Source organism: Saccopteryx bilineata, chromosome 6, assembly GCF_036850765.1.
Source record: "Saccopteryx bilineata isolate mSacBil1 chromosome 6, mSacBil1_pri_phased_curated, whole genome shotgun sequence".
NCBI classification, from domain to species: domain Eukaryota; kingdom Metazoa; phylum Chordata; class Mammalia; order Chiroptera; family Emballonuridae; genus Saccopteryx; species Saccopteryx bilineata.
In genome coordinates, this window is record NC_089495.1 from 132,781,208 (window position 1) to 132,805,370 (window position 24,163).

At 46.5% G+C, this 24,163-nt stretch overlaps 1 protein-coding gene across 2 annotated transcripts; it reads left to right on the top strand.

Annotated features, from left to right (window-relative positions):
* The first annotated feature begins 10,205 nt into the window (after positions 1-10,205).
* NOM1 (nucleolar protein with MIF4G domain 1) lies at positions 10,206-23,713 on the top strand. 2 transcript variants are annotated; one of them, XM_066236499.1, is made up of 11 exons: positions 10,206-11,120; positions 13,451-13,575; positions 14,524-14,686; positions 16,460-16,783; positions 19,345-19,455; positions 20,177-20,344; positions 21,139-21,260; positions 21,971-22,103; positions 22,529-22,660; positions 22,966-23,075; positions 23,411-23,713. In XM_066236499.1, the coding sequence occupies exons 1-11, from the start codon at positions 10,221-10,223 to the stop codon at positions 23,583-23,585; spliced, it is 2,463 nt and encodes an 820-aa protein (XP_066092596.1). In that variant the 5' UTR covers positions 10,206-10,220; the 3' UTR covers positions 23,586-23,713. The 2 variants fall into 2 exon arrangements, with proteins under 2 accessions (XP_066092596.1, XP_066092595.1); XM_066236498.1 differs by having other exon boundaries at positions 14,524-14,719; positions 23,411-23,712.
* Positions 23,714-24,163: the final 450 nt, after the last annotated feature.

The window sequence follows — 24,163 nt, forward strand, 5'->3', positions numbered from 1 at the left end:
TAGGAGGGAGAGAGAGTTGGGGGTCGGCAAAGGAGGAAAGATCAGTAGTGGAGGGTTTAGTTGAGGTTTCTCTGGCCAAAGGGCCTGCACCATAAAACAAGTAGCACAGAACATGGGAGCACAAATGCCAGAAGCCCTGAATCTAAGGGATCTCCAACCATTTCCCAGTTCTTTGGCAATAAATTGATGAGGGTGTTAAAATCGAAAGTCCCTTCAGGAGGCCACCTGGTTTGATTATCTAGTGGGTATTGTGGCCCAGCCATGGTAAAGAAGAAGATCAGTTTTTTCTTCTTTAGTGAAGGAGAGATTCTGGATAAAGCACTCCAGGAGTGTTTTTGAGTCAGGTTTAGATTCCTGAGCCTCTATGGCCACACTCAGCCCTCCGAGTGATCAGAGATGAGAATTGGTGTCCTGCAACTCAAGCTCTGGCCACTGGACGGTTAGGTAGAGTGGGAGTGTCCAGGACGTCTCCACAGGCACACACACACTTGTAACAGATTAGAGGTCCCTAATGCAGCTGTGATTACAGAAAGGGAGTATCAGTGGAAAGAACTGAGGGAGGCTGGAGGCAGGGTACTTACCCCACGATGTGCCGAAATGTGTGGGAGGTCGGAGGTCCTAGTTCTTCCTCAGAAGGGAAGGGGAGAGGAGCGGCCCCAGCGGGCTTCAAGCTCCTCCTGGGTTTCAGCACCAAATGTAAGGTATTTTCCCTGCTGAGAAAGAAGGGCGTAGCCATGAAGTGTGGAACAGCAAAAGCTTTATTTAGTAGAGCGCTTCCTGGACGAGGTTCTCTGGTCTGCGAGATGGGGGCAAGAGAAGTCGCACCACCTCCCCTGTTTGGGGGTAATTTATAGGGTTGGTATGGTGAAGGTGAGTTGATATGATGTGGTGAAATTTCATTGGCTGACAGTCATTCTTTTTCAAAGGGCTCCTGGGAAGTTTCTTTTGGCATGCATGGGTGTGGGCGGTTTCAGGTCTAATTCCTCACGTGACATTCCCCCATTGCCAACTGACCTCACAGTTACAGCAGCTTGAACGGAATAAGACACTGAGTTAAAGGCCACACTTTAAATTGTATATTACAGGCCTGACCTGTGGTGGCGCAGTGGATAAAGCGTCGACCTGGAAATGCTGAGGTCGCCGGTTCGAAACCTTGGGCTTACCTGGTCAAGGCACATATGGGAGTTGATGCTTCCAGCTCCTCCCCCCTTCTTTCTCTCTGTCTCTCTCTCCTCTCTAAAAATGAATAAATAAAATATAAAAAAAGTAAATAAAAATAAATTGTATATTATATTACTCTTAATAGATCATTCGTGCTATTATTTTTAAAGAACCATCAGGCAAACCCCAACCAACAGTTTTTTCCCAGCTGGGGAATCAGGGTCTGATGCAACCTCCTTTGGTCTGCCTGTTGATTCTGACCGGCCTGGGTCAGTCCTGCAAGCAGCAGGGTGATCTTCTCCAAACGCAGACCAATTTAAGTCACTTCTCCCCACCCCACTCTTATCCACTTCTCCACTTAAATCCCTTCACAGGTTCCCAGTGCTCCCAGAACAAACACAAACATAGCAGGAGTTGCCAGACCTTTCATGCCTGACCCAGCCCACTTCTCCAGCCCAGACATGTGCAGGAACACAGACACACAGACACACGCAGACATGTGTGCGTACACACCAGCACTCCAGTCCTACCACTTGCCCTGTTGCTCACGCATCAGCCCGTGTCATTAATGGACTATTTTATGTTTATAACCAGCCCTTTCATTAGGAGCATAGAAACAGAACTTCCTGTCCACCAACAGCCCTGAATGCCTGGGGGTCTAGAAAGGGGCTCTGAAGAGGGTATCTGAGGAGGGGAATGTTGTGGACCGTAATGGCAAAATCCTTTGTAGATTCGAGGCTTAGCAAAAGGCTACATTCTCCCCCCTCCATCTCCATATTGGCTATGATGCTGAGTATTTGCACCCACTTCACTTGCTTCCTTAACTTGCTGGAAGCAATTTACATGCCCTTCCTCTTACTCTTTATTTGTTCAGATGTTGGTTGATTTCACTAATGCATCCTGTTTATGCCTTGGGAGAGTTCTTGCTTTAGCCTTAGATGTGTAACTTTGTAACAAGGACTTCCTTGATTTGCATATGGCTATATAATAAAGCAAACTGGGGCTATGGGGCACTCGGATATTGCCATCAGCATTTGAAGAGTCCTCCCGGTCCCATTTTTTCTTAATAAATGTGTTTCCTTAATTCCACACTGTTATTAGGAGCCGTGCTGGTCCGCGGCAAGTAGCACCCGAACAGAAGACTTGAGTATGAGTATGAGGAAACTAAAACTGAAGGCAGGTGACAGAACTCCCCAAAGTGAAGTGTGCACAGTGAGTAAAGAAAGTTTTGGGGGAAAGTATAAGTGGGAGTAAAAGATTATAGAACAGATAGGGTAAAAAAGAAGGGACCTTTTTGTAGAAATGTTTCTGTATGAAGACAAATCGTTGTCTGAAGAGTATCAGGGTGAGCCAGAAAGAGAGGGATGTGAATATGAGGATAACTTGGAGGCTGAGGATGACTCGGGAGATAAAATATCCGCGGCTATGGCTGCCTTAGCCACGGGGCCTCTGCTGCCCTCAGCTCCTTCCTACGTTCAACTCTCTGTTCTTCCGTTCCCTTATTGGGCTGATTCCGGAGTCTATAGCTCAAAATATGGGAAATCCCCTCTCCAACAATCTATAGACCAGGCTCAAAATGTAAGGGAAACAATAAATGGCCTTACCCGTTTTCCTGTTGTAGAAAGACAGGATGATACAAGGAGACTAGTGCGAAAACATGAACCTGTACCTTTTAGAACTCTGAAAGATCTTAAACTTGCTTGTGTTCAGTATGGGCCTACTGCCCCTTTTTCATTTGGTTTATTAGATACTATCAGTGCAAAGGCTCTTCTTCCAAATGACTGGAAGGCGATTGCTTGTGCTTGTCTCTCCTGGGGTAATTATTTGCTGTGGAAGTTGGACTTTCATGAAGGGGCCATTGAGGTAGGAGAAATATCTCAGCATAGTCAACCTGAGCCACCGGTTACAGCAAATATAGAATTTGAGAATGGATAGGAGACTCAGGAATTAGGAAAGTTACAGCTTTTCCTGTTATGGTCTGACTTTCTTTAATGTTTTAACTACAATCTTCTGAACTATCATTTTGTTTCTTTCTTATTCTTTGCCTGGAAATTGAGGCAGGGGACCTGTGTTGGATCTGACTATAGAAAATATTCCAGCAGCTGCCAAGAGCAATTTTCTTGGGGAGATTTTGTTTAGTCACATCCTTCAGTCCCTCTGTCAGAAAATGCCCTGACTAAAATCAGGCACGCATCTGTCTAATCTGGTTGTGCTCGGAAATCCTGGGTTTCTCTCTGGTTTGTCTAATTCTTGTTTCTGTTTAGTCTTTGTTTAATGTTGTCTAAAATGTGTCTGTTTTTAAGGCCTGAATTAAGTTCTTTTTCTTTGCATGCAAAAATGAGAAATGCTGGCTCTAATATTTAGAAAAAATAAAGAGTTTTTAGAACTTATAAGGAGCACTCATTTAAATTTAAATAGAATAGAATGTTGAACCTTAAGACTTACTGGTTTGGTTAGTGCATTGTGAGGTGTGTTCAGAGTTAGGAGCCAAATAGCAATTTAAGTATTAGGATTAATCAAAGTTATATGTTACACTTGTGTTTTTTGTGCATAAATTGTCTTGTTTATGTGTAAGGTTATACTCAGGCAAAACAAAGGAATTGAGCAAAATTAAGCAGGGCTCTAATAAGTCATTTCAAGAATTTGTCTCACGGCTAATTCAGGCAGTTAGAAGAATAGTATAAGGATGGTAATTCTGCTTCTCAGGCCACATCCTGCAAAAGGGGCCTCAAGGAAATTGGTGATTTGGCTCCACTGATTTTGCCAATTGTTTTCAAAAAATAGGTCAGGAACACCCTGAAATGGAACTAACAATTAAAGGGCATAAATTTTTAAAGGGCTTTTAGATACTGGAGCTGATATATCTGTTATTGCTAAGCTACATTGGCCTCCTTCCTGACCCACTCATGCAGCAGCCACAGAATTATAAGGTTAGGGAAGAGTAAATCCCCTCAACAAAGTTCTAATTTTTTACAATGGGAAGATAAAGAAGGTCATTCTGGATTTTTTCAGCCTTATGTGCTCCCTGGATTGACAGTTAATTTGTGGGGTAGAGGTGTTTTGAAAAATATGGGAGCGTTGCTTGTCAGTCCTAATAGTTTAGTCAGCACTCAAATGGTTGATCAGGGATTTTTGCCCACTGAGGGACTAAGGAAAGAACAGCAGGGAATTCTAGCCCCCATATAAGTGGCACCCAATACCAGCAGGTGTGGATTAGGATATCAAAATTTAGCAGAGGGGCCTTGGTAGCTCCTGCTACCCCAATAATGCATTGTACAGACCCAATTACTTAGAAATCAGATAATCCTGTATGGGTATACCAATGGCCCCTTTCTCAGGAGAAACTTAGGGCAGCTGCTCAATTGGTACAAGAGCAGGTATAGCTTGGGCACATTGAACCATCTAATAGCCTATGGAATACGACTATATTTGTCATTAAAAAGAAATCAGGAAACTGGAGGCTATTACAAGATTTGAGAGCAATAAATAAGGCTATGGAAATTATGGGTCCTCTCCGGCTTGGACTTCCTTCTTCTACTGCCATCCCATGGAATTATCACCTTGTAATTATTGATTTGAAGGATTGCTTTTTTACTATTTATTCCTTTCAGCGCTCATGATTGCAAGCGTTTTGCATTCAGTGTTCCTTCACTTAATTTTCAGGCTCCCATGGAGCAATACCAGTGGAGGATTTTGCCTCAAGGTATGGCTAACAGTCCCACCTTGTGCCAAAAATATGTTGCTCAAGCTATCTCTCCAGTACGAAGGCAGAACCCTAAGGCATACATAATTCAGTATATGGATAATATCCTTATTGCTCATCCAGATAAAGACACTGTGTTGACCATTTTGCAACAACTAGAATATTCTCTGAAAGAATCAGAACTTTATATAGCTCCTGAAAAGGTACAGCAATCTTTACCTTTTTCTTATTTATGACAAATTATTGAGGGACAACAAATTTGTCCACAAAAAATTAGAAATCAAGACAGATCATTTGCAAACTTTAAATGATTTCCAGAAATTATTAGGAGATATTAATTGACTTAGACCTTCTTTGAAATTAACTACCGGGGAACTGAAGCCACTTTTTGATATTCTTAAAGTCTCGGCTGAACCAGCTTCTCCTCGGCTACTTACAGCTGTGGGACAGCAAGCTTTAAAGCTTGTAGAAAAAGCCTTGCAACAACCCAACTAAAATGCATAAATCCTGAAGAATCAATTGCCTTACTAATTTGTCCCTCCAGTTACACTTCAACGGGACTATTGTGGCAAGCTTCAGGTCCTATTGAATGGATTCATTTAGCTATTACTTCTAAAAAAGTTTTATCTCCGTATTTTGATCTTGTTGCCTCCTTGATTATCAAGGGGCATTGGCGATCCTTACAGCTTATAGGTTTTGAGCCTCAAATTATTGTTGTTTCTTTTTTCAAAGGATCAACAACAATGGTTCCAGGAAACTTCCACTAAATGGCAAATTGCTTTTGCAAATTTTACAGGCCAAATTGATTCTCACTACCCAGCTGATAAAATAGTTCAATTTTCATTAATTACTACATTTGTATTTCCTAAAACAATTGTTAATGAGTCCATTCCTGAAGCACCTACTGTCTTTACTAATGGGAATAGAAGGCTTTATAATCAATGGACAACTTTATACTGAAACAGTCACCTTAAAATCAGCTCAAAGACTAGAATTACATGCCATTATCATAGCTTTTCAGCATTTGCCATGTTCCCCCTTTAATCTGTATATAGACAGCATATTTACTTATGGTTGTTTCCACTATAGAGACTGCTATCTTAGGGACAACTGCTGATGAGGAACTATTAATATTTCAGCAGTTTCTCCTTCTTCAAAGACTTGTACGTCAACAGAGTTCCATGTTTTATAGGACATATTCAAGCTCACTCTATGCTCCCTGGAGCTTTAGCACAAGGGAATGCCCTTGTTGATCAAGCTACCCAAAAGAAAATTATTGGAGCAACCATGACAGATCAACCAATTCAGTCTCATAGTATTCATCACCAGAACGCTGCAGCCCTACGTAAACAGTTTCAATATTCTCGGGAAGCAGCACGGCAGATTGTTAAATCCTGTCCAAGGTGTCCTATACTACAATCTGTCCCTTCATTTGGAGTTAACCCTCGAGGACTCCTACCAATACAACTTTGGCAAATAGAAGTTACTCGTGTACCTTCATTTGGCAAACAGTCCATTGTCCACGTTACAGTGGATACTTATTCTGGATTTATAGTAGCCTCTGCTAGAACAGGAGAGGCTGCTAAGCATGTTATAACTCATTGTCTATGCATTTTCTATTATTGGACTTCTTGATGTGATTAAAACTGACAATGCTCCTGCATATGTAGCAAAAGCATTTACTATATTTTGTCAAACCTTTCACATTACGGGTATTTCTTAACAATCTTTAAAGTCAAGGTATTATTAAAGTGTACCCAGCAAATATTTAAGGTCAATTTTAAAAAATATAAAAGGGGGAGTCATATCCTGGAACTTCTATGGGTCTACCTTATCATGCTTTTTACTTTTAAAAAAATTTCTTTTGAATGTTGATGAACAGGAGATGCCAAATCTTTTTCTCCTGCAAACTTCTACCTCTTTTATTTGATTCAGCTAATAACACTGTTTTGTCTTTTTCCAAATAGCTCCAGATATACAGAAAAGGTTTATATAGGCAGATTTTCAAACCCCTCAGTGAGACCTTCTGAGCATGGCTTTTAAGGTCTATAATGACTAAGAGGCAGAAAAAGCCCAAAAGAGATCAGGTAAAATACTAGCTCTTGGCATATACCCTCAAAGGCTCCAGCGCCCCAACGGGGCCTCATAGGACTCCATCTGAGCCCTGTTTCAATAATGGAAAGGAAGGTCATTGAGCTAAAGCCTGCCAGACTTACATACCTTTGCTGTGAGGAAACAGGGACACTGGAAGGTAAGCTTCCCCCTCACTCCTCTAAGGGAGGGTTCAGTCTCTTCCAGCCCTGCTCCAGCCACCTGTGACCTAACCTTGCCCAGCCTGCTGGGATTTGCCGCTGAAGGCTAAAATTGCCCAGGGCTTTTGGCCCCATCTATGTCACTGTGGACGAGCCTAGGGTCTTTCTTCCAAGTAGCAAGTAAACTGATCTCATTTACACAAGGGCCACTTAACTATGTCTTGCCTGAATATTCGGGTTTTTTATTCTTCCCTCGAAGATCTCTGTTGTGGTTGTTGATAGTCCTATTTTCTGCTGCTTTGTTTAATATATAGTGTTTCCTCTATTCCTCCTGCCTCAATGCCCCATTCATATTTTAGGCTGGGACCTACTCCCAATTTAGAGCTCTCTTTCTCCTTTTTGCCAACTTCTATTACAAATTTACCTTTGCCACCCAGCTTAGTGTATTCCAAGGTTCTCTTCACCACGCCACAGTTGCAGAGCTCCAGGGAAAAGCACCCTGGTCTCATCTCTCTCGGCTGAGGAGAACAGAAGCTCCATCTTCACACATGCTGCAGATGGCTTTTCCAGTCTACCTGAATCATTACCAGCTGGAAGCAGCGGTCATTGGGACTTGGACGTGAGCTGCAAATTATAAAAATGTGACAACAATTCCAGTGCCATGCAGACTTTTCCTCAATGTGGACTTTTCCTGGACTCCTGCTCCTGTGACAGCTCCTAATGGACTGAATTGGGGTTGGGTTGCATTTGCAGGGATTTGGAATGGTGTTGGTGCCAACTTGAACTTGGCGAACATTTTAAGGACATTACTCTTTTATAGATTCTTGTTATATTGGCTAAGAATTTGCTTAAAGGCTTTAATCACTGTAATGTATTAGAATGTTTGTTTGGCTATCTGTTAGCATTGGCTATACTAATTTTGTGTTTGTTCTGTATTTTTTCAGTCTGCCTCCAAATTAGAATTTGGGAAACTAGGAAACCAGATGAGTGAAAATCTCAGCACACAAATTAAAAATAAAAAAGAAAAGGGGGTTATATTGTAGACCGTAAATGGCAAAAAGCCTTTGTAGATTCGAGGCTTAGCAAAAGGCTACGTTCTCCCCCCTCCATCTCCATATTGGCTATGATGCTGAGTATTTGCACCCACTTCACTTGCTTCCTTAACTTGCTGGAAGCAATTTACATGCCCTTCCTCTTACTCTTTGTTCAGATGTTGGTTGATTTCACTTATGCATCGTGGGGGGATTCCTGTTTATGCCTTGGGAGAGTTCCTGCTTTAGCCTCAGATGTGTAACTTTGTAACAAGGACTTCCTTGATTTGCATATGGCTATATAATAAAGCAAACTGGGGCTATGGGGCACTTGGATATTGCCATCGGCATTTGAACAGATCTCCTGGTCGTATTTTTTCTTAATAAGTGTGTTTTCTTAATCTGCACTGTTATTAGGAGCCGTGCTAGTCTGCAGTACCGGGACTTAGTACGTTGCAGCCTGGCAGGTACGTAGCCCCTCCAGGTGAGAAGCAGCCAGCATAACTGCCAGAGGCCACCTTCGCATTAGGATCAGGGGGCTGAAAAACATCCTGAGATTTTTCCACATCAATCCCCCACAAAGACTTAGAAGTCATGGCTTCAGAGCAAAGAAAACCCAGCCCTGAGGAAGCCAGAGCCACACAGTGTCCAGATCTCTGAGGACTCACAGGGGCCCGCTGACAGGAGGGTGCTGACATGTACTGAGCAGCTTCCGTGTGCCGAACACCTAAGCATTCTGTGTGAATAAATGGATTTAATTCACTTGGTTCCTGTTCAGTGGGGTAGCAGCAAGGGTGACCAACTCCCTCTTCCCAATAGCACCAGAGAGACATGGGACCGGGAGTGTAACAACAGATATGAGACTCTACAGAGACTCGGATGGGCGGCAGCAAGGGTGCTGAGTACATACAGCACTGAAGGAGGGGACAGGTGGAAGATGCTTTCTCACACCTGCTCGCACCTCTCTCTTGCACAGCCCTGCACACTCATCCCCAGGCCCTGCAAGAGGAAATCACCCACAGGCCCACAGGCTGGGGCACAGGATGGAAAGTATCTAGGGAGGTAGGGGCGGGCACCCCCTCCTCCGGCTCCTCACCCCCGTGCTGCGGGCTGCAGTTGGAAGCCCCCTCCTTCCCTGTCCCTTCTTTCCAGGAACTTAGAGGATAGTGGTCATTGCAGGTGGGCAATGCTCAGAGCTCTCCACACTGATGCTTATTCAGCCTTCGGGGCTCCCACCTTAGCCTGTGGACGACTCATTCCCAGAAATCAAGGTTGCTTCCCTCTGAGGCTGCAAAAGAGAATCGGTCGAGCTCTCTCCCGATTTCTGGTGGTGGCCAGTCATGCTTGATTCCTTGGCATAGAGAAGCATTGCCCCACCCCCAACCCCATCGCGGTGCCCCAGGTCACATGGCCTTTTCCCTGTGTGTGTCCATTTCCCTCCTACAAGGATACCAGTCATTGCAGTTAGGGCCCACCCTAATCCATAGACCTTCTCCGAGGTTGGTTACATCTGCAAAGGCCCTATTCCCAAATAAGGTAACGGTTACCCTCACGATTTCCTGTAGGCATGGATTTGGGGGTCTATCAGAAGAGGAATAAGTCGTGTCTCCCCAGGAGAGGCATTACACGGCACACGGAGACATAGAGGCCTGAGATGGAGTGGAAAATACAAGTCTCAGAACAGCAAACTGAGCGTGAAGATTCCCCGTAAATATTCCTAAATACACGCAGAAACAACACGACACATTTTCCTACCGGTATGTTCGCACCCAGGGAAATGCACCCACATGTGAAAACATTCACGCCCTGCCAAGCACGGTTCCTTGTGTGGCAGGTCATGAAGAGGCCTTTTGGCCATAATCTGTAGGGTTTGCCTATATTACGTGGGAATACATTTCTGTACTCATCCGGACCCCGTCAGTTTAAAACGTGTTATGAGGACAGACACTTCGCGCCTGCGCGATTCCATGCGCTGCCGCCTTCCGACCGGCAGGGGTCGCCGCTCGGCCCTGCGCCGTTCTCCTCCCGGAAGCCCCGCCCACTTCCAGAAGTCAGCGCTGGTGCGTCCGGAAGATGGCGGCCTCCACGGGCGCAGGGTCGTCGGAGCGGAGCGGCTTTCGGAGGCGCGTGGCCCGCGGGAAGCGCGGAGGTGGTCGCGGGCATGGGAGCGGTGGTGTGGGTCCCCTGAAACGGCTGAAGCTAGCGGTTGAAGAATTCGTGCAGGCGACCTGCCAGGGCGAGGCCTCCGGCGGCCGCGAGGAACGCCGGGCGGAGCGGCGTGCGCGTCCCGGAGGAAGGAAGAGTTGCAAGGACTTGAGGAAGGAGAATCGGCAGCTGCGGAAGGCGCGTCGGCTGCAGAGGACCGCAGGCCCCGCGCAAGGCAGGGGCAGCGGGGCCGGGGCGACAAGCGGACCCCCGGCCGAGGGCGCCGGGGGGCGAGGCGGCGGGTCGTCCCCGCGGCTTCCCCGGACCCCGCCGCCTCCTCGGCCCGCCGCCGCCCACGCCGCCCGGATACGAGCGCTCCTGGCGGCCAACCAGGAGGAGGACCGAGAGATCCGCAAGCTGGAGCGCTGCCTGGGCTTGAACAAGCGCAGGAAGAAGGGCGACGCCAGCTCCGTGCCGCTCAGCTTCGCCCGCGACGGGCTCGACTACATCCTGGGGGCCCTGGGGTCGGGAGGTCGGAGTGGCTTGTGTGACAGCAGCAGTGAGGACGGGGAGGACGGATACGCAGTCCACGAGAGTGACGTGGGAAGTGACACCGGAGAGCAGAGTGACGGGAACAGTGACGCCAAGGAGGAAAGCGACGCGGACATTGACACCGAAGACCACCAGCAGGCGGAACAGGAGGAAAAGAGAAAAAAAGCAGCAGCAGAAGGGAGAGCAAAGGAGAAATGGGAGGAAAAGAAAGTCTGTTTCGCGGAGGATGAAGAAAGGAGTGAAAATTCCTCCGAGGATGTTGGCACTGCAGATCAGGTATGTGTAAACTATCTCAGCCCTGTGGGACTCCCCTTAAAACAGTGAGGGGCCTTGGCTGGGCAGCTCAGTTGGTTAGAGTGTCCTCCCACTATGTCAGGGTTCTGGGTTCATTCCGGTGTCAGGGCACAGACAAGAATCAACCGGCGAAGGCATAAATAAGTGAAACTGTGCATCCATGATTTTCTCTTGTTCTAAAGTTAAAAAAAAAAAAAAAAAAAAAAAAAAAGATGGTACAGAGTGTAAGTGAAAAGTGGGGAGGCAGACAGACAATACTCCGGTATGCCCACCAGGGGGCAATGCTCTGCCCATCTGGGGCGTTGTTCTGTTGTGACCTGAGCCATTCTAGCGCCTGAGGCGGAGGCCATGGAGCCATCCTCAGCGCCCTGGCCAACTTTGCTCCAATGGAGCCTTGGCTGTGCGAGGGGAAGAGAGAGATAGAGAGAAAGGAGAGGGGGGAAGGGTGGAGTAGCAGATGGGTGCTTCTGCTGTGTACCCTGCAGTAATCTAATCTGGGGTTTCCACATGCCGGGCGGACACTCTACCACTGAGCCAACTGGCTAGGACCTGTCTACTTTTGTTTTTAAATTTGTATAATGAAGAGTTAAGGGAAAAAAAATCTCTCTAGAGCAGCGGTTCTCAACCTGTGGGTCTAGACACCTTTTAGTCCAGGGACTAACTGGCCATTCCAACCTATTGTCCTAAGGGTAGTAGTCTCCTTTCTGCATTTACTGCCTCAGTCTCCAAACCTGGGTGTGTCACACACACACACACACACACACACGCACGCACACCCATCAGACTGCTCCTGCAGTGAGTCTTCCTAAAACACTGAGCTGATCTTACTTGAATACTCTCACATTGAAGATCAAGGTCACGGTCCAGACACAGCATTCAGGCCTGCACGGATTTCCCCTGCCTCTTAAACCATCTTCACCCCAACGTGCACCTTGAAGGCAGCCAATGAAATTGCTTATTTCTGTCTCACTACTGTGTCCCCCTTATCCATGGTTTTGCTTTCTATGGATCCAGTTACCTCCTGTCAACTGTGGTCCAAAGATAATTCAATGAAAACTACAGAAAGAAACAGTTCTTAAGTTTTAAATTGCATAATGTTCTGAGAAGCGTGATGAAATCTCACACTGTCCTGCTCCATCCAGGAATCATCCCTTTGTCCTGCCCATCGAAGATGCTTTATTTGCAACACGTCCTTGTGTCACTTAGTAGCCGTATTGCTTGTATTCAACTAACCCTTTTTTTCACTTAATAATGGCCGCAAAGTGTAAGTGTAGTGATGCTGGCAATTTGGATATGCCAAAAAGAAGCCATAAAGTGCTTCCTCTAAGTGAAATGGTCTGTATGTAAAGATCAGTACTGTCTGTGGTACTAATGGAGGACTTGGAACAGATCTCCTGCAGGTAAAGGGTGGCTACTCTGTTTCCTCATTCTGCCTCTAAATATGTTACTCCTACTAGCAAGGCGTGGCCTCATTTTCTCATGATGGCGTTTCTTTGTTGGTGTCAGGCAGCTCTGGGACTCTTCCCATCTTAGGTAAGTGAGCTGCATTTTCTTCACTCTTTTTGCACTTTGTGAGTAATTCCTGAGTGCTGTAGTTCCTCTCTGAGAACATTATTTTTGACTGTTCCTGGTTTTTCATAGCCTGTTGTGATTTAGTTAACATGCAGTGTAAACTCTGGGGTGTCAAGGCTAACCATTTCCATGTACATCAGTGTGCTTTCTCCAACTAAATTTAAATTCCCTAACGACAAGGATCGTCCTTACAGATGGCTCCCAAAGGCTTGTCACTTAGGTGCTGCCCAAGAAATGTTGGTCGGTGATCACAGTTTGTAACCCTTGCAGTTGATAATCTAGGAGATGGTAAGCAGTGAGTTGATTGTGATATTAGGAAAATCTAGATACTAGTCTTCAACGAGTTTGAAATTATTTTAGGACATTTTCCCTCCAAAATTGTTGGTACATTTAATTTAGGTGTATTAAATGCCACCCCATTTAATTTTGGTGTATGGGTGCTGCCATGCTATGCCACCCCTTATATTCTATATTTTCTATATTCCATACAAAATATAGAATATAAGATTCTGTCAGGAGACCCATAGAGGCACAGCCAGGTCTGAATAACTACAGAGGGCAGGGCAGGTTGGGGGAGTGTACTAACATCAACACAGATGGTGAGCCCACAGACACTCAGAGGAATGCTTATCCAGGGTTCTTCTGAGCACTCGGTAAGTATCTGGGGTTTAGTAAGTGGCTGTGGTCAATAGTTACAGCTTCTGCCAATTCTTGTCATTTAATTCTGTCCTTTCCTGCAGAGTCTTTGTGAAGATGGTAAAAAGTATATCCCCCCTCACATCCGGAGAGCTGAGGAGACAGTGGATGCCCAGAAAAGGGAAGAGAGAGAAAGGCTGAGGAAGCATGTCCAAGGCCTAATTAACAGGTAACCTCGCAATGTTGTTACATTGTCACTGAAAGAAATTGTCTCTTTTCTAGAAATACAGAAGCTATCCCAGGAATTAAAGCATAGTGAGGGGGCATGGCTGATTGGCTTCTTTCTGTTCCTATCTTGATGCAGCCGACCCAGACCTGGGCAAGCAGGGTGCCCACCTTTTCTCTTTGGTACATTGAACCCTTCAGAGCTTGAAAGCTGCCCAGGTGCCCAAGCGGTTCTTCTGAGAAGCAAGGGCCCAGCCCAAGGTGGCCCTCCCAGTCAGGAGTGGGGTCCTCCATCCCCCTGTCTGCATGTGCACAGCTGAAGCGTCATGGTCCAGACAGCTGGCCCTGTGTGACACAGCTCTCCTGCTACCCCTTCTGGTCATACACATCCCCTGTTGCTTTAAAATTTTTCTTTTTAATGAAAACAGCATATTGTTTCTATGGATCTCCTGGACTTTTACCAGACCAGCTGTTTTCCTGTTCAGTGTGAGCACAGACATCCTCCCCTCCCACCCAGGAAACAGCTGTTTTTCCTCAGAGTTTAGGAACTAAGGATTTCTATGTCAGCAGAAAAAGGGGAAGTTGGAATTTTTCCCAACAGCACATACTGACGTTAAAAAAAGGTTCCCTGGGGACACTGGGCCAGGGTCAGCCTTGCAGCATCCTTAGCACAGCCTTGGGTCTTGAAGTGGGTCCTGTGTGTCCTTCACGGTGGCTGTATTTCAGTTGGGAAGATGGCAGTTATGTTATAGTATTATAGCAAGGTTCCAGAGGACTGTGTTACATGCAGAATGTGCTGTTTAAGAATTGTTTGTGAGCCGTGTATACACAAAATAGGATATGGGTGTATTGATGGTATTGAGAGCTTTTCCTTTTTCTTTTCTTAATTAACCTAGAAAGTAACTTCTAATCTGAAACATCCCTGTCGCTCTGTGTTTACAATTGTCTGCAGGTTGAGTGAGCTGAACATGGCCTCCATCAGCGGACAGCTGGAGGAGCTATACATGGCCCACAGCAGGAAGGACATGAATGACACTCTGACAGGCGTCCTCCTGAGCGCCTGCGCTCCAGGCATGACCATGCCCAGCCGGCTGGTGATGGAGCACGTCCTCTTGGTCAGCATCCTTCACTGCACGGTGGGAATCGAGGTAGGGCTGCCGGGGTGTCAGAACGTGCTTGTTGCAGGGCAGGCCGGAGACAGCCCAACATAGCTGGGCCTGTGTCACATTCTAAATCACATTCAGAAAATACTGGATGTTGGTTAACTGGTACCTCTGTATTGGGCCCATTCTACCACATCTTTATTATTTATTAGTTTATCTTCCTCTGGGCTGAGGTCATGGACCTTCCTTCATTTTCTTAGTGCCCTCTTATGCTGCCTCGAACACTGACTTATGCAGATGTGCAAAAGGCGGTGGTGTGTGTGGTCTTACCATGGGGTGTTCATGCTGGATGGAATATTGAATTTTCGTAAGTAAGAAGGCCACCGGACCCCCAGTGGGGAGATAAGTGGAGGACCTGGGCCTGGAGCCACCAGGCAGGCCCCAGACCTCCGTGCCCGTGTGCTTATCTGAAGCAGGTTTGCGGCAGCTCTTCCTTGTGGGGTCTTTGTCGGGATTAACTCAGACAGTGTATGGGGCACTGGCTCCACGCTGGTGCCTTGTAGGTGTTACTGGATGAGCTTGTCCTTGCAGTCTCGCAGTGGGGTGACTAGGGCAGATGCTGATTGTACCCCACTTTGTGAGTATGGCAAAGCCAAAGGAGCTGCGTGATGGTCGCCAAACCATGGCTGGGGATGGATTCTGGGATATATTTTAAGCTCCTGGACCAGCATGCATTCCGCTGCCCTAGTCTGAGTCATCGAGGGTCTCACAGAGGGGGACTCATAGTTTATAATGCACATACTCACCAAAATGAGCTCTCCTTCATGCTGTTAGGGGGCCACAGTTACAGCAGTGTGGGGCAGACACTGCCCCCGTCCAGAGCTCAGCTCCCCCACCAGCCACCATCTGGCGGTCTCTACAGTTGGTCTAGCAAGTTTTACAAGTGATGAGTGTCCTCAGGAGCCTGGATTCATAACTGCTCATTGCAGGTTAGTCAGGTGACTTCTGCCCAAGAGGTGGAAAGTGGACACCTGCTGGGCATTAGGGCAGCAGCAGGACAGGCACGGTCTCTGGGGGCCTCTGGGCTTGGGATTCTCTGGCTCCACATGCATCAGCCACTCAGGGGTTTGGTCTTCTGAAGTAACAGTTTTATTTCTAAGAGCTGTGCTCATCCTCACACACGACGCAGAGTTCTGTTCTTTGTTACAGAGTGTGACAGAGTCACAGGTGCTGTCCCTGGTGCCCTATCAGCACTGTGACAGGGCTTTCCTAGCACCCCCCACAGTCCTGTGTCAGACTGGGGTACTCCATAACCAGAATGGTTTTCGCTCAGACAGAATTTCACAGAGTTATAGTAAACCCATAGACCTTGACCGCCTACCGCATGTCAGAAATTCACTGGACTTGAAAACATGAGGTGATTGGTCCCCTTGTCACATAACCTTCACTAATGGCAAGAAGGACACCGGAAATGACTTGTTCTGGGAAGGTCGTTATGGTACTTGAGCTAATGACATCCACTGAAACTCGCGCCAGAGTGATGAGCTCTCCAGTGCTGTGTCCATTCAATTCCAGTTCTATGAGGACAAGAATGTCCTCACAGAATCCAGAGTGTCAACATTGGAGTGTATGTCCTACCACATACATACTTATATGTTCATTTTAAAAGTACTAATCCTTTCAATGTAAACATTTAAATTTGTCAAAGGGAAGAAGGATCCCTGAGAGTAACTTGCCGGCACAATTGTCACGTGTTTGCAATGACCGTCTGTTTTCTCTGTCCAGGTCGGAGCTCACTTCCTGGAGGCTGTGGTGAGGAAGTTTGATGCCATCTATACACAGGGGCATAAAGGCAAAGAGTGTGATAACCTGTTTACCATCATTGCCCATCTGTATAACTTCCACGTGGTACAGTCTCTCCTCATCTTTGATGTTTTGAAGAAACTTATTAAAACTTTCACAGAAAAAGATATCGAACTGATCCTGTTAATGCTGAGAAATGTTGGCTTTTCATTGAGAAAGGATGATGCCTTATCACTTAAGGAACTGATTGCAGAGACCCAGGCCAAAGCCAGCGGGGCAGGCAGCAGGTTCCAGGACCAGACCAGGGTACGATGCACCACTTGACCTGCTTCCTAAGTGCCTAAATGCTCAGAAACTGACCAGAACTTAAAATAAGTGTTTAGGGTAAATATCACATTTTATTTCCTAATAGCTGCTGTTATTTTCTGCCTCGTGTGATTTGATGGCTTTATCCTTAATATTTGAACAAAGCTTGTTTATTTACTAAGAATTCGGGTGTTTTGTGAGTTTAGGAATTGATTGATTTAACACTTATCCGTTAAAAAAAATACAGAGGAAGGCCATGTGGCTCAGGGCTCTGATGTTAGCCCACCTGGATTTCTGGCTCAGCCGGCCACTGGATGGTCGTGTGATCTGAGTCTTCTAAGCCTGTTTCCCCTTCTAGAAAACGGGACTGATCACAGCTCCTGCCTCATTTTCCTGTTCTTCAGATAGAGAGGCACGGGAAGGCATGGAAAGCTCCTAAGGGGTGTGTGAGGGGCAGGAAGAGGCTTTGTGGGGGGCAGGGCGGAGGCTGGTGAGCTTTCACCCAGAAGCACCTAGAGGGTTCTGAGCAGCAAAATGACACCGAAGTGCTCCTGCCAACGGTCACTTTGGATGCAGTGTAGAAAAGGGAGATGGGTCAGGCAGGGAGATGCCCCTTTAGGGGTCTGGGACAGTAGTGTGGGTGTAGGAGTTAGGACATACCAGATGTGTGGGTAGGAGGGGAGGGCAGGTGGAGGAAAGGATGGGACAGGGTCAGCCCAATTTCTCGGGTTGGGCCTTAAGTGCGCAGCAGTACACGCACAAGGAGACATGAGCTCCAAAGGGAAGACTGGCCCATTTCTGAAATCCTGAAATGCCAGTCCCTGTTTCACTGGGCAGAAGTGTGGCGTGAGCCTTCTGAGGAGAGCCTGAAGCTGTGAGGTGGGCGGCCTCAGGGTTACAGGGCGCTAACATGCAAACACACCGCTGCAGGTTGGGGAAGGGAGAGCAGGAGGAAGGTCACAGGAGCTGGACTGAGTGTTCCAAAAACGAATTCCCCTGTTGAACACCCAGAGGTCAAGTTTGAAAAACAAGTTGGCAGAGACGAGAAATACACTCGTGGTTACCCAGGGTGAACACCCAGAGGTCAAGTTTGAAAAACAAGTTGGGCCTGACCTGTGGTGGTGCAGTGGTTAAAGCGTCAACCTGGAAATGCTGAGGTCGCTGGTTCGAAACCCTGGGCTTGCCTGGTCAAGGCACATATGGGAGTTGATGCTTCCAGCTCCTCCCCCCTGTCTCTCTCTCCTTTCTCTCTCTCTCTCTCTCCTCTCTAAAGTGAATAAATTAAAAAAAAATAAAATAAAAAAAATAGAAAAACAAGTTGGCAGAGACGAGAAATACACTCATGGTTACCCAGGGCTGGGGGCTAGGGAAGTGGGCTTGGCTATTAAGTGTTTGGAGCATCTTTTGGGGAGATGATGAAAATGTTCTAAAATTATGGAGATAGCCTGACTGGGCGGTGGTGCAGTGGATAGAACATCGGACTGGGATGCGGAAGACCCAGGTTCGTGACCCTGAGGTTGCCAGCTTGAGCGAGGGCTCATCTGGTTTGAGCAAAAGCTCACCAGCCTGAGCCCAAGGTCACTGGCTCGAGCAAGGGGTTACTCGGTCTGCTGAAGGCCCGCGGTCAAGGCACATATGAGAAAACAATCAATGAACAATTAAGGTGTTGCAACGCGCAACAAAAAACTAATGATTGATGCTTCTCATCTCTCCGTTCCTGTCTGTCTGTCCCTGTCTATCCCTCTCTCTGACTCTCTCTCTATCTCTGTAATAAATAAATAAACAAACAAACAAATAAATAAAATTATGGAGATAGTTGCATACTTGGAGTATACTTTAAGTGTACACTTTCAGTAGGTGAGTTTATGGTATTAATTGTATCCATAAGAAACTAACACCTGGGGCCTGACCTGTGGTGGCGCAGTAGATAGTGTTGATATGGAATGCTGAGGTCACCGGTTCGAAACCTTGGGCTTGCCTGGTCAAGGCACATACGACAAGCAATCAATGAACAACTAAGGTGAAGCAACTATGAGTTGATACTTCTCACTCCACCCTCTTCTCTCTCTTCTTTCTTTGTAAAATCAATAAATAAAATCTTTTTTAAAAAAATTTAACACTTGGGGAATCTCAGAATGGGATGTCTGGGAATTCTCTGTACTATTCTTGCAACTTTTCTCCAAGTGTGACGTTATTTTCAGTTTACAAGTTAAAAGAGAAAAAAAGGCCAAGAGTGGGGAAGGAATCACAAATGTAGTGGAGAGATGGGGGCGACTCCGAGCACAGGGCCAGGAGGGAGTAGTAGGAGGGAACGAGAGATCTGTGGGTAGTGGTCAAGGTCCCTGTAGAGATAGGTGCCGGATTTATGTTAACACAATTTATATTAAAATACTGCAGAGGCTTGAGTGAGCCATTCTGGTGAATGGGGACAATCTGTGCGAGACCGTCTGGTTTATCAACAGGACCATGTGCACAGAGTTGGCTTATTTCTTCCCAAGTTGAAGGGTCAGTATATAGGCAATTTGAAATAATGGTTTTCTCTTTTGTTTTTATTTTTTAAGATTCGGTTTATGCTAGAGACGATGTTGGCATTGAAGAACAATGATATGCGGAAGATTCCGGGCTATGACCCTGAGCCTGTAGAGAAACTGAGGAAGTTACAAAGGACTTTGGTAAATCACTTTCATTTCTCACTGGTTTTGTGCTTCTGCGTTGACTGGGCCCATCTGATTATTAAGAGTTTTGAGGATCGAGTGGTAACTATATTTCTGTGGTGACACTCTGCAAGTGGCCCGTGTGCAGGGGTTCCCTGTGAGTTCATCTGTGGTATTTGGCTCGGCTGTGCAGTAGAATCACAATAGAATCTTCAGAATCACAATAGAATCTTCTGATCCCTTTGGAAGAGGGCCCTACCCAGGCCAGTGGTGTCAGCATGGAAAGAGGGGCTTGTCTGTTTAAGCTCACTGGGTGTTTCTGACGTGGGCCCATGGCTGAGACCCACTACCCTCCTCAGTCAGTGCAAGTCCTTCCGCCCTGTCTTTGGTCAGATCCAGAATCACTGAGTCCAGCAGATCCCAGGCCCCTCTTGGTCGCATTCCCTCCACCAACTGGAAGGAGCTTCCATGGTGGCCTCTGAGCCTGAGCCCCTTGCCCTGCTGTGACAACTTTCCAAAGACAGTTTGGGAGATAGACAGCAGAACTCAGACAGCAGAACTCAGACACAAGTCCTGAGACCATGCCTCTCACTTGGCGTTATTCCAAACAGGGTAAGGTCCCAGTTGTCAGTGACTCATCACAGTCTGCACGCAGCAGAAATGCCATCGGAAACAGGGCCTGGGTGGTGGTAGACTGACAGGACCAGTTGAAGTGTCTCACCAGTTCTCCTTCCACCAGGTGCGTGGTGCTGGCTCAGGCGCAGAAACTCAGCTGCGTGTGTCCTGGGACGGCATCCTGAATGCTGAGCAGACAGGGCGCTGGTGGATCGTGGGGTCCGCCTGGAGCGGGACCCCAATGATCAACAGCAGTCAGCAGAAGTCCCTGCAGAAGCCGCTCGCAGGCACGGTATGTGCCCACTGCTACTGGGCACATTGCTGTGTCCCCATGGTGCCTCACTGTGGTTCTCCCTGGGGTGGTCACCTTATTACTATTGTTGGATGTCATTGGAATGGGCAGACATGGCCTTATTTGAACACCTTGCAGAAATTGCTACTTTCTGTGGTACAATTTATTTCAATTTCTGTTGTTACTTTTTAAAGGATTTGTTTCAAGTCCCAAAGCATGTTACATAAAAGAGTTACAGGTTGACTGGTTTGAGGGCCCAGAATATCAGAGCAGGTTGCAGACAGACCAGAACATTGCTGGTTGCAGACAATGCAGAACATTGCTCCCCAGGTGGGGTGGCTGCTAACCTGGGTTTTCGATTGGCCAAAATCTTTGCATTTCCTTGTATTATTAACTGAAGTCCATACGTTTTCCTAATTTCTTTTTTCCCCTAATACCCTTTTCCTGTCCCAGGTCCCATGTCATACTTCGTCACGATTGCTGTTCTGGCCGTGACCATTTGCCTCTGTTTTGTTTCTTGTTGGTCAGGCTGATGGACTACACCACCAAGGGAGGTCTCCCAAGTCCAATGGTATTCTCCCCTGGGCTTGCTTTGCCCTTCCTGTTTATTGTCTTCCTGGGGAGTTTACCAAGAATAAAGTATCATTTTCATGCATGTATGTGCCTGCAGTTTACAGTTAGGCTTCGGTCAAGCCACAAAATCATACACATTATTTTAGCAACTACAACTAAACCAAAAGAACAGATCTCGTTAAAACGTGTGTGATTTGTGTCTCAGTCGTCCCTCTTTTCAGGTTAGCGCGAAGATATTGGAACTTGCCCGAAAGCAGAGGATGAATACCAATGTCAGGAGAAACATATTTTGTACGATTATGACCAGTGAAGATTTCTTGGACACATTTGAGAAGCTTCTAAAGTAAGCATGTGTGTGAGTGCTCGGCCCAGTTGAACGAAGGACAAGGAAGTAACGGGCCGAGGTTACGTCTGGGCTCAGGTCTGCCGAGCCACTGCTTCTCGCTCTGGCCCCAGCTTCCGGCTCAGCGGCCTGGCTCCTGCCCACTGGCCCCTGGTGCTTCCAGGTTGTAGTACATTCTCATTGAAATCTAGTTGTCATGAATTGCTTATAAAATTTCCAGATTAAGGATGCCTTTCTATTTGTAAATTTAAATAAGCTATAAAACATACTTGGATACCTTCACAGGGTACTACTAAACATAACTGATAGTAATTCAGAATGAAATAGAGGCAGATACTACAGGACTAGACACTTGTCCAGACTCTACCATACTGGAAGGAGGTCAGTGCCGTGACTCGAACCTGGTTCTTAGGGCCCAGCATCAAGTGTTAGATCTGTTTCCTTCCCGCTCGGGGACCAGTTACAGGCCTTTGTAGTTGGCACAGAACCCACAGATCAGTGTGGTCCCCCCCCCCCCATGGTCACCATGGTTGGGAGACAGAGAGGCTGGGGACAAGGCCGGCCTGTCTCTCCTGTCTTGTTACCCCCACTTCCTCTACTTGGCTCCCTTTTAACTGAACTGCCAGACACGGTGTTGTGCTCAGAAGGGCTCATACCTGCTCAGACTCAGCCAACAGAAGAGTCCTTCATCATTGCTGTCTGTGTTGCAGGCTTGGACTTAAGGACCAGCAGGAGAGGGAAATAGTTCATGTTCTCATGGATTGCTGCCTTCAGGAGAAAATGTATAACCCTTTCTACGCCTTCCTGGCCAGCAAGTTCTGCGACTATGAAAGGAGGTTCCAGGTAACTTGTTAGAAGGCCAGCAGGTCCCCGGGCCCCGCTGTCCCCTCTCAGCATCCTGTCAGGCTCAGCCCAGCTCAGATGGGCGTCCTGAGTTGGGTCACAGGGAGAGCAGGTATATGCTGCGACGCCATCTCCACCTGTCACCTCTCTGGTCCAGGTGAGGCCTGTCACGGCTGCTAACCAGCAGAGCACCTGTGGTTCGACACAGCACTATCCTTTTATAACTGTTCTGATCTGAGGGAAAATGTTGTGCAGCCTTCTCCAGTAACTATACCATGTCAGAAAGGACAGTGTGGCTGTCCTCAACGTCTGTATTCCTAGGATACTACAAATAAGTGGAATACCTTTAGGTTATAGTTTTAGTGACTTACTCTCGTAATTTGTTGCATTTAAACTTTTTTTCATCTTTTTCGTTCTTATATTAGATGACTTTCCAGTTCAGTATATGGGACAAATTTCGGGACTTGGAAAATTTGCCAGCCACTAATTTCTCTAATTTGGTTCATCTGGTGGCCCACTTACTAAAGACAAAATCACTTCCGCTTTCTATTTTGAAGGTTTGTATAACAGATGAATTTATTAAAAGCAATGAAAATGATGGCACAATTGTTTATATCTGGTACCTTAAAATAGTACATTTCCGCCTCACCTTTGATGGCACGGTGGGTAAAGCATTGACCTAGAACACTGAGGTTGCTGGTTTGAAACCCCGGACTTGTCCTGTCAAGACACATTGAGAAGCAGCTATAAGTTGACTCCCCTCCACCTTCTCTCTAAAATCAGTAAATCTTTAAAAAAATAAAGAAATAGAAAGTTGGCTAAATCAATGTAACTTTATTTTTCTCTGTATTCTGACAATTAGGTGGTTGAATTCAGTGAATTGGATAAACCCAGAGTCCACTTCCTGCGGAAAGTGTTATCTATGCTGTTAATGGAAACAGAAGTTGAGGATCTTAGCCTGATTTTCATGAGGTATGTTCCCAGCCGGCTCTGATCCAGCATGGAGAAGAGACGGACAGGTGCTGTGCTCTCCCAGGCTGATGCATAAAGCAGGAGTTGTGCTCTGCCTGGAGATTTAGTTGTCTTCCCTTTATCTTTAAGCTGGTATCTTATACATTAGATTTCAGGAATAGGAAACCTGCCTGGTAGCAAACTAATGGTGATGTCTAGCCAATAGAATATGTTAAATTCTTTATTGAGAATTCTCTTGAAAAGAAATTACGTTCTGTCTCCCTGTCTGAGACTCCCTAGAATGGAGACCCAGGTGGACGACTCATGGCTTGACTGTTTGTACGATTCCTTTCCAGGGTGTCCAACAACCCAAAGCTGGGCGTGCTGCGTGAGGGTCTGAAGCTCTTCATCAGCCACTTCTTGCTGAAGAGTGCACAGGCGCACCACAGTGCCGAGGAGGCCAGCACGCTGCGGGAGAGGGCCGAGCTCACAACCAGGACCCTGCAAGGCAGGGCTTCGCTGAGAATGTAGGGGGCTTGCCTGCCGGGTTCCCTTTTTAAGCCCAAAGGCCTGTTACTCTGCTGACTGTAAGCGCTAGAGAGAGCCACATCATGGTCTGTTGTATTATAAATATATTTTGAGATAATTTTTTGATCCATGGTTATATTATGTTTGTTGTAAACCATTTGTGTGTGTGTGTGTGTGTGTGTGTGTGTGTGTGTGTGTGTAGGAGGCGTGGGCAGACACTGGACAGTTCTCTGAGTAACAAGACAGGTGCTTGTGCAAGTGTGCGCTCACCTGCTTGTTTTTTCATGGACAAGATGGGCCACTAGAGGGTGCAGTTATAAAGAAATTGACACATTTTTATCTTCTGTTACTGGTTAAAAGTTCAGAGACCTGTAAAATGTGGTGTCTGGTATTTAATTAAGTATTTGGAATGCAAGTGTTAGGGAAAGGCCGTGATTGACGTGAGCCATGCAGATGTTGGTGCAAGACAGTGCATGGGAGGTGCTCCTGTTACTCCTCTGAAGCTGTGACTCAGTGAGGCATGTCCTCCTCGTTTGGGTCACTGATTCCAGGTTGTGATGCACTTTCCTGAACGACTTTGA

Excerpts from the sequence above, each read along its gene's own strand:
- NOM1 (XM_066236498.1), top strand. The coding sequence starts at position 10,221 with ATGGCGGCCTCCACGGGCGCAGGGTCGTCGGAGCGGAGCGGCTTTCGG. Across the intron at positions 11,121-13,450 it reads ATGTTGGCACTGCAGATCAG|AGTCTTTGTGAAGATGGTAA; the intron begins GTATGTGTAAAC and ends CCTTTCCTGCAG. Across the intron at positions 16,784-19,344 it reads GGTTCCAGGACCAGACCAGG|ATTCGGTTTATGCTAGAGAC; the intron begins GTACGATGCACC and ends TTATTTTTTAAG.